Here is a 10,633-nt window from a genome sequence, read left to right on the forward strand (position 1 = left end):
GGATTTTGGCGGGGATTTTTTTGCAGATATTTTATTAATGTTCAGAATTGATCAAAAGGCCAGTCTAAATTAATAAAACGGGGCGGATCTGGCCGCGGGCTGCCAGTTGAATAGCCCTGGCCTAGATTAACATTGAAATTTTAGCGAACCTATAAGCCTTCTGCATGGAATATCTCACTGACTAGTACAATGGACTCCTTGTTACAAGCAAAGTGAGAGGCTGTTGTCACTCAAAGGTGAAGTAGTGGTGCCAAAACCACCATCATAATTGATAGTTTGATTAATTTTAGCGTCAAAAGGTATTATCCAAGCCTTCTCACCTTGTAACTCTCCGGAACCAGGGTTGGCGACCAGTGAGGTAAATACATTCATGCTAAAGTTACTTCATCTAAGCACTAGAGGGGGATCTTAAATCACGCTACATCATTCCTCACAGACTCAGGCTTCAGTACTGATGGGAGCTGGTGTTGTCTGAGTAAGGGAAAGGGGGATACCTAGTCAGTTGTACAACTGAGTGCATTCAACTGAAATGTTCCCCCTTGGCGTTGCTAGTGTCACGTGCTTACCAACTGAGCCACAAAGGACCACATTTACCCTTTAAAGACTCCGCAGCAGTATTGTCTTGAATGCAGAAAATAACCCAATAAACATAAACAGTCATTTGAAATGTCAAGCATTTCATTAAGTATATTTGCGCAATGAAAGTGAATCTGTCCCACAATCATCCTGAGAGCTCAGCTGCTATTTTTACTCTTTTATAATTAACCTTAGTCATGACTGCTGCAGTGTGATGGATGGTTGATGTGGTCACTCAGGATGAAGTTGCTTCCAGAGCTTCTCCCACTAATTGTTATGCTAAAGATTTGGGGAGAGTAAACTGATCCTAGATCTGTGCCTAAGGGCAGAAAAGCCACACCAAACGCTGACAGGTGATTGGTTTAGCTGACGATGGATGAGCTCAGGGTGCCAGGAATCAGGATGCTGAGTAACGTCTCAGCCTATAGGGCAAAACCACATGAGAGAGAAGCTGGTTTGGAACTCCACTCCTCGCTACCCACCACAGAGATTACACCTCAGGCACTAGAGTCAGAAGTGAGATCAAGATTGAAAACAACTCAAGTGAAGTGGTGACAAAGCAAGAAGTTTATCTGGGATCAAACAAAGCCAAGCTTGTTTTTCTAAGGCCTTGATTTCTCTGCTTTGTCAGTGTATTGCCAAATATAGGATGTCTGTGGTAGCAGAGAAATGCCAATATGTCAGCTTTTGGCACGGTAGATATTTTCTGGGCTGCTTTTGGATCAAAGAGCTGCTTTCTGAAAGCCTCCCAGGTGGAGGTGGTGGTGTAAGGACACTGACAGTTGCAGACATATTGCTTTAGCAGGATCTGATATTGATAGGACATATATTGCCACAGGGGAAGTTGATGGATTAAAGTATTTATCAGAAGCTTGACAATTGAGTGAATTGTGCACCATTGTCTGTGATAACTTAATCAGGTGTTCCAAGTATAGCTCACACGTGTACTGTGTAGAACTCTCGCTGTCATGGGACGCAGTCAGTGTCTGGATTTTGATATTTTATTTTATTGAGAGACAGTGTAAACCAGGTATATGCACGCTCTAGTCTAGGCAATCTATCATTCATCGATCAATTTAGTTTAGGGAGAAACAAAAATTGTCAGGATTGCGTTTTGGATTTTAAATCAAATGTTTGATATGAGGCAACAGTACAGAATGTCCTATTGTTAAACATATCTGTTTTACCGTTTAGAAATAAAATAACTTTATGCATGTTCTCTCCCCATTTGTAAAGTCCTAAGTATTTAGACAAATTCACCTATGCCTATAGTGTATTAAAGTAGGCAAAAGTTTAGTATTTGGTCCAATATTCCTAGAAATGACTTCATCAAGCTTGTGACTCTACAAACTTGTTGGATGTATTTGCAGTTTATTTTGATTGTGTTTTGGGTTATTTTTTGCCCAATAGGAACTGAATGGTTAATGATGACTGGAGTCATTTTCTTTGAGTGGATAAGATGTTTCTCAACACCTCTAAATGAATCCTAATAATGGCATGATTAAGAACAATACTAATTGTACTGGAATATAGAGCCACATTTTTAAGTATAGCCTCACTGTCCAAATGGAAGTGAGTGTACAGTGCATTGAGAAAGTATTCAGACCTCTTGACTTTTTCCACATTTTGTTACGTTACAGCCTTATTCTAAAATTGATTAAATTGTTTTTTTTCTCATCAATCTACACACAATACCCCATAATGACAATATTTTTTTATTTTAATTTTAGCAAAAGTTATAAAGATAAAAAAAACACTGAAATATCACATTTGCTTAAGTATTCAGACCCTTTACTCAGTACTTTGGTGAAGCACATTTTGCAGTGATTACAGCCTTGAGTCTTCTTGAGTATGACACTACAAGCTTGGCACAGCTGTATTTGGGGAATTTCCCCCATTCATCTCTGCAGATCCTCTCAAGTGCTGTCAGGTTGGATGGGGAATGTCGCTGCACAGCTATTTTCAGGTCTCTCCAGAGATGTATAATCGGGTTCAAGTCCAGGTATACCTGACTAGTCTCCCACAGCATGATGCTGCCACCACCATGCTTCACCATAGGGATGGTGCAAGCATTCCTCCAAATGTGATGCCTGGCATTCAGGGCAAAGAGTTCAATATTTGTCTCATCAGACCAGAGAATCTTGACCAGAGTCCTTTAGGTGCCTTTTGGCAAACTCCACGTAGGCTGTCATGTGCCTTTTACTGAGGAGTGGCTTCCGTCTGGCCACTCTACTATAAAGGCCTGATTGGTGGAGTGCTGCAGAGATGGTTGTCCTTCTGGAAGATTCTCACATCTTCATAGAGGAGCTCTGTCAGAGTGACCATCGGTTCTTGGTCACCTCCCTGACCAAATCCCTTCTCTGATTTCTCAGTTTGGCTGGGCAGCCAGCTCTAGGAAGAGTATTGGTGGTTCCAAACTTCTTTAATTTAAGAATGGTGGTGGCCACTTTGTTCTCAGGGACCTTCAATGCTGCAGAAATGTTTTGGTACACTTCCCTGTGCCTCGACACAATCTTGTCTTGGAGCTCTACAGACAATTCCTTTGACCTCATGGCTTGGTTTTTGCTCTGACATGCACTGTCAACTGTGGGACCTTAAATAGACAGGTGTGTGCCTTTCCAAATCATGTCCAATCAATTGAATTTACCACTGGTGGACTACAATCAAGTTGAAGAAACTTCTCAAAGACGATTAATGGAAACAGGATGCACCTGAGCTCAATTTTGAGTCTCATAGCAAAGGGTCTGAATACTTATGTAACTAAGGTATCTGTTTTTTAGTTTGAATACATTTGCAGAAATTTCTAAAACCTGTTTTTGCTTTGCCATTATGGGGTATTGTCACAAAATAAGTCGTACTCGTCGTTGAAAATGTCATACAGGAGAGAGAAGGACCAAGGCGCAGCGGAAGTGTGGACACTCATTCTTTTAATTGGTAAATGAAAAAAAGCATCCACAGGGAAAACAAAACAATGAACGGTACTCACGATTTACAACAGTTTTGCAGGCTATCTAAAACGCAGTGCAAAAACAATTCCCCACAACCCCAAAGACAAACACACACACCTATATAGGACTTCCAATCAAAGGCAACTATACACACCTGCCTTCAATTGGAAGTCCCAATCATCAACCCAACATTTAACAAACACAAACCCCCTGCCACATCCTGACCAAGACTAAGCAAAACGCCCTCTGCTGGTCAGGACGTGACAGGTATTGTGTGTAGATTGATGAGAATATTTTAGAATAAGGCTTTAACGTAACAAAATGTGAAAAAGTGAAGGGGTCTGAATACTTTCCAAATGCACAGTTCTGAGCACCTTAAATAACCTCTTCTAGCTGCTAGAGCGATGTCTAATGATTTTATTCTATTTAGAGTTTCATTCCATTTAAAGCTGCCTGTGTTGACTTTTTCATATCTTATAAAGAATCACCCTATATACCTGTTTTATCCTCAAGATCCATCCATCCTCACCTGTATGACAGGAGTTTATTAATTTCGGCTCCAAATGAAACATTGCATTTGTCAATGACAGATGGAGTAGAGGAGGGCATGTAAGGTAAGAGATCTTTCCTATGTGTGGTACGTGACAGATTGTACTATGTTGTTGCATCCTCTTTATCCATCAATCACACTTTGAGTTGCTTTGACTGGTGAAAGTGGGTGTTTCAGCACATCTATACCCCCATCCAAACACACACACACACACACACACACACACACACACACACACCCTCTTGCTTCAGAAATGTGCCAGATCACTGCTTTAGGCCATTCTGGCCTGAACTTGAACCTTGTTCCCCTTTACCTGTGGCCAAACTCATTGAAATGATATGTGACCAGCCTAGATTTCTCATTCAGAACATCAGACTGTAGATTATAATTGTTAATTGCTGAATTGGGGAAAAACAAAATATGTTTGTTTGTTAGTTGAAAACATATTGTAAACACTACAATCTATTTTAGAGGATTACAATGGTTAGACCTACTATAATTCTTCATACTGGCACGCAGCTAAGGCTTGATTAAATACACATTAGGGCCGACTTTTGTTGCAGTAAAATGCACTCATGTGGCCCCTTTATTCTTATTAGCATGACTGTGTAGAAACTCAGCCTGAATAGTTGATACTTCTAAAGGAATTGAATGTGCATTCCTAGAACATTGATTTTACGTCAATGCCATTGTTGGTGACGAGCATTTGTTGGTTTGTGGGTCATCTATATCTGTGTTGTGACTTCCTCCCCTGAGAGAGACAGAAACATTGTCCCCGTATCTTTCTGTTTGTGAATCAAGCTGTCCTGACAAAAGAGGTTCATCCAACTCAGCAAGTAGTCCATTGTATTTCCAGCCTCACCTGATGGCAATCACATTACCAAAGTGCTATTCTACCTAGACTCCGACAGTAAGAATGATAATCTGTATTATGCAGACACCAGACTGCCTGATAGGATTATAGTAACACCTCTGTTGTTGTTGGGCTGTCACTGTCCATGTGTCAACTCTGAGCATCACAGATCAGAAGTTTATATTTTCTCTCTCAGAAGTACAGTTAGCTGTTTTTCAGAAAGGTGTTGAGGACAAGTAATGTTCCAGGAACCCCTGTAACAGGGACGGATGGTGTTATCTAGAAGCACGCCTGATCCACGGCACAAAGGCAGGTTTTGGAGGATGTATTGTGTGTACTGTAAACTGGAGGGAGCTCAATGTTCTTGAGGGAGTTTCATCTCAAACGGCTAGGCAACGTGAGTCACGTACGATCTGGCTCGGACACTAAACCCACAACCCAGTACAACAAGTGCTATTTAACAGTACACAGCCGCATCTCCAATTCAACCCCTCAAATGATCATGATAATTCATTCTAATTCACATATAAGACACTTAAGGCATCAAGGTTGTAGGAGAACATAATCATTTTCATGGCTAAACATCAGTTACAAAACATTCAATATTACCTTATAAGGTCATAGATTGGATATCATAAACAATCCATCAATAAAGCAACAGACAGGACAGACATGGTGTACAAAGCACATGTAATCCCTTTCAAAAGGAGTCTAAAAAATATCCATGAGTAACAAGTATGGGCACCATCCAGTGTCCTCAGCAGAACTTTGCCTGTATTACTCCACCTGGCTTGTTTTATTATCGTTGTGTGTACCGGAAAACTCCACTAGTCCTCAGAAGGAGGACAATTATCCCTCATGGGGACATTTCCCAGGTCTAAGGATAGTCTATTTTAGGGTTAGAATTGGGGTAAGGTTGGTTTAGGCGTTAGGGAAATTTTGAATCGAAATACATTTTAGGTGTGTGTGTGTGTGTGTGTGTGTGTGTGTGTGTGTGTGTGTGTGTGTGTGTGTGTGTGTGTGCACTAATAATGCCAGCTCCTAGTGCTATACCTGATCCACACACATTTGAGTGCTGATATCCACCAGCCTCATACTTCTGGGCTTGGAGATGGAGATGACTGTGAAAAGCACTCAGGTTCCTCATAGAGAAACGACAAGCACTAGTAGTCCTTCTTCTCTCACCAAAATAAATCACAGTAGGCCTAGTCGATGCATTAAAATGGATTCAAGAAATGCAAAAAGTATGTCCATTTGTTCTGTATTCAAATGGATCATTTACACAAAGGTCATAATTGCGCATTGACAGTAATTGTTAGCCAAATGAATGTAAACGAATTCGTCCCCTAAAAGTTTTATACAAAATAATTGACTATTCAAATATCGCAGAAGTATTGACATTAACGGTTAGAGGGGATGACGGTAGTTGCATGTAGATTTAGGCTACCTGTCATCAAAACTAGCAAAAGCAGTCACACTCAAGGAACAAATAGTCTTATCAACAAAATGTATTTTATTTAGACAATAAATTATTCACAGAGTGGACTTTTGTTAAGATTATACAAGTAGGCCTACAGTTTCAATCTCTTCAAGTAACTCGTGCGTCTTTTTTCCTCCAGTGCGCAAGTCTGTATCCCGGTGCATACAAGGCGCATACTGGGTTAAATGGGGATACCAGCTCAATCCTTCTAACAGACAGGTGCCCCGCCAGTCCCAGCCCAGCTTTACCACTCTTTCAACATCTCACAAGCAATTCATAACTGTCACTTGCGAGCAAGGGCGAGTTATGTGGTCAGGAGATCGCCGGGGAAGAAGCCGATTGGATATTTTGGAGCAAAGTTGTGAAGTATAAATAGAGCATCTTCATCTCTCAAGACTTCAGATACCTGATCGACAGGAACTCGACAGATTAATTTCACTCAATTGAACTTGTAGGTTACTGGAGACTTGTTTACTTTGAATCTTTTGAACTTTGAATTTCAAATCTCAATAATCGGCGGAGACATTGAAAAATCTATAATTTTTGTATCAACAAATAGGCTACATCCATTTTTCTCTCTAAATTTTCTTTGAAACTGGTACACGCTGGCGATGTGGTGGATGCTGTTTCCCCGGTGGATCTGGTTCTTGTTGGGGCAGTGCCTGGTTCTGTGGTTGGACCAGCGGGTCAGGGCCATGTCTGTAGCCGGAGTAGCCTACTCCCATGCCGGCATCTGCCCCAACGAGATGAACCCCAACCTTTGGGTAGACGCCATGAGTACCTGTTTGCGGGAGTGCGAATCTGACCAGGTGGGTGTTCCCTGTCATAACGTCCTACTCTACTCAGTGAGAAATAACATATTATTGTTTTAATTCAAGTTGTTAAATTATAGGTTTTAAAATAATTAATTCATGATGGAATATGAGTCATTTGTAATTCTATATGATGTATAATTCAAAAAGTGCATTGCAATTTGTCACTCAACACCTGCTTTTGTATTAAATGAGAATAAACATTATTATTATTATTATTCTAATCATTTTAATACATATTTTTACAAATGCTTCTCTAACACGTAAAATTCTACAGTAACCAATCATTTTAATCCCTCCCTCTCCTACAGGAGTGTGAGAAGTTTGAGAAGTGTTGTCCCAACGTATGTGGGAACCAGAGCTGCGTGGCGGCACGCTACATGGACGTTAATGGGAAAAAGGGTCCAGTGGGCATGCCCAAAGAAGCTACCTGTGCCAGCTTCATGTGCACCCAGCAGGGCTCTCAGTGTGACATCTGGGAAGGCCAGCCTGTGTGTAAGTGCAGGGACCGCTGTGAGAGAGAACCTCACTTCACCTGCGCCTCCGACGGCATGACCTACTACAACAAGTGCTACATGGATGCTGAGGCCTGCTCCAAGGGCATCGCCCTCTCTGTGGTCACCTGTCGCTTCCACCTCACCTGGCCCAACACCAGCCCCCCGTTGCCCCTGGAGACCACCCTCCGACCAACCACAGCCCCCCTCCAGGAGACGCCCCCACTCCTGACGGAACCCCAGCCGCCAGTCATGGCCAGCAGCTCATCACAACAGTTGGTTACCGTGGGAGACACGGCCAGCTTCCTGTGTGACGTCACGGGGCACCCGCGGCCCGAGATTAGCTGGCAAAAGCACCAGGTGGAGGGAGATGGAAGGGAGAGGGTTGTGATGAGACCCAATCACGTGAGGGGGAATGTGGTAGTCACCAACATTGGCCAGCTGGTGATCTACAACGCCCAGCCTCAGGACTCTGGTGTCTACACCTGTACTGCAAACAACCCCTCTGGCTCGGCCCATTCCCACCATGCCCTCACCGTGGTGCCCAGGGATCCCCTGAGGAGAGAAGAGCCCAGGAACATGACACGCTGCCCGGCCGAGGAGTGCCAGAGGCCCCCTGACACAGTGGAGGAGTGTGGTGGGAAGGAGAGGGTGAGCTGGTACTATGAGCCCAAAAGGAACAGCTGCTTCTCCTTCACCCATGGCAGCTGTAACAGCAACAGGAAACCATTTGAGACGTATGAGGCGTGTATGTTGTGCTGTGGTCCGGAGGTGTCTGCCCCCTGTGGCCTGCCCAGCCTGCAGGGTCCCTGTAAGGCCTACGAGCCCCGCTGGGCCTACAGCAGCAGCCAGAGGCAGTGCCAGTCCTTCATCTACGGAGGCTGCAGTGGCAACGACAACAACTTTGAGTCCAGAGAGGCCTGTGAGGAGATGTGCCCCTTCCCTAAGAACCACCACTGTAAAACTTGTAAACCCAGAGGCAAGATGGTGACCAGCTTCTGTAAGAGTGACTTTGTGATCCTGGGGAGTTTGTCTGGACTGATGGAGGAGAGGGACTCGGGCCAAGCCCTAGTCACAGTGGAGGAGATCCTGAAGGATGAGAAGATGGGCCTCCGGTTCTTCGGCAAGGAGCCTCTGGAGGTGACCTTCACCAACATGGACTGGAACTGCCAATGTCCAAACATCAGCGAAGGTCAGGTCATCGTCATGGGAGATGTGAGGGACGGCATGGCCGTGCTGCAGGCGGACAGCTATGTGGGAGCGTCGAACACACGCCGGGTACGGAAGCTCAGAGAGGTCATCACTAAGAACACCTGTGACATTCTCAAAGAGTTCCCCGCCATTCAGTAGACCAGGGGGAGAGGGATGGGGGTGCTTTGATGACAATTGCACACACACACACACACATACATACATTTATTTTTAATTGAAATGTTTTATCCTTTTTCCTCCCCAAAAGATTGCATTCAATGCAAGACGCCAAAGTTCAAAGCAGAAAGTAAATAAAAACGGAAAAACGTAACACAGCTCTGTACATACTGTACCTTGCTCTGAGAGTTTCACTTGAACAAAACATTCTTAAAGCGCCCTGCCAACCTGTCTGTTTAGCCCAATGTTCTCTGTTGTGGTCTGACTGTTGGCTTCTAATTGAAAAACCATGTATCAGAACAGAGGAGACATTCATCAAACCCTCTAGTTGTCTAATTCCCTATAGACTCGGGCCTTTTCCCCCTCCGCCTCTCCTGGTGCATCTGGAAATCGACCAAGCAGACTTTGCTCTTTGGAAGCACTGCACAGAAACAAAATGTTCTAATGTTTGTAGTATATACTTTACTTTAAGGTTGTTTTTGTTGTTGTTTTTAATGTTTGTTTTCGTGTTATTGATCTTTCACTGTGGATGATAAAGCTTTTTCCTTACCTCTCTGGTAGAACCGACGACAGTGTGTCTGTGTAATATACTGTATGATTAAGTTTTGTCAGTGCACCTGATTAAGTTGTAATATATTCTCTCAATGGTTGATTGCTACATTTTCCAAGAATCAGAATGATCTATTAACAATAAGGCACGTTAATGCTTCCTTTTGATATGTTGCTATTTATTGTACCGTCATCTTTTTGCTCTGCTGTTGACTTGCTTTTATACTTATTCCCAAAGCACATTCTCTTCATTTGTTTTCTTGTTGGAACGTATGTTCCTTATTTGTCTTTTGTGTAATATTTTATGTCTTGTATAAGATCAAACGGGGATATCCATATCCCTGCGTTGTAATGTAAATATATAATAAAATATTAGATTCTGTCTCTACTTTGATATTTTACTGTTTCATAAAATGAAAGAAATTATTGGAATATACCACAAGAAGTAAAGGGGAAAATGACAGGAGAGAATGAGGAAATATCTTCACACATTTCAGCTATAATTATACTGAATAAAAATATAAACGCAACATGTAAAGTGTTGGTCGCATGTTTCATGAGCTGAAAAAAAGATTCCAGAAATGTTCCATACACACAAAAAGCTTATTTCTCTCAAATTGTGTGCACAAATTTGTTGACATCCCTGTTAGTGAGCATTTTTCCTTTGCCAAGATAATCCATCCACCTGACAGGTGTGGCATATCAAGAAGCTGATTTAACAGCATGATCATTACACAAGTGCACCTTGTGCTGGGGACAAAAGGCCACTGTAAAATGTGCAGTTTTGTCACACAACACAATGCCACAGATGTATTTCTGTCTGTAATGAAACCCTTTTGCGGGGAAAAACTCACTCTGATTGGCTGGGCATAGCCCCCCAAGTGGGTGCGCCACTGCCCAGTCATGTGAAATCCATAGATTAGGGCCTAATGAATTTATTTCAATTGACTGATTCCATCTATGAACTTTGACACAGTAAAATCTTTTAAATTGTTGCAAGTTG

At 42.6% G+C, this 10,633-nt stretch overlaps 1 protein-coding gene across 1 annotated transcript; it reads left to right on the forward strand.

Moving 5' to 3' along the window:
- The first annotated feature begins 6,594 nt into the window (after positions 1-6,594).
- LOC106589511 (WAP, Kazal, immunoglobulin, Kunitz and NTR domain-containing protein 2) lies at positions 6,595-10,162 on the forward strand. Its single transcript, XM_014179587.2, has 2 exons — positions 6,595-7,216; positions 7,531-10,162. Exons 1-2 carry the CDS (start codon positions 7,019-7,021, stop codon positions 9,061-9,063), a joined length of 1,731 nt encoding a protein of 576 aa, XP_014035062.1. The 5' UTR covers positions 6,595-7,018; the 3' UTR covers positions 9,064-10,162.
- The last annotated feature ends 471 nt before the right edge of the window (positions 10,163-10,633 follow it).

Source organism: Salmo salar, chromosome ssa28, assembly GCF_905237065.1.
Source record: "Salmo salar chromosome ssa28, Ssal_v3.1, whole genome shotgun sequence".
Classification (NCBI taxonomy): domain Eukaryota; kingdom Metazoa; phylum Chordata; class Actinopteri; order Salmoniformes; family Salmonidae; genus Salmo; species Salmo salar.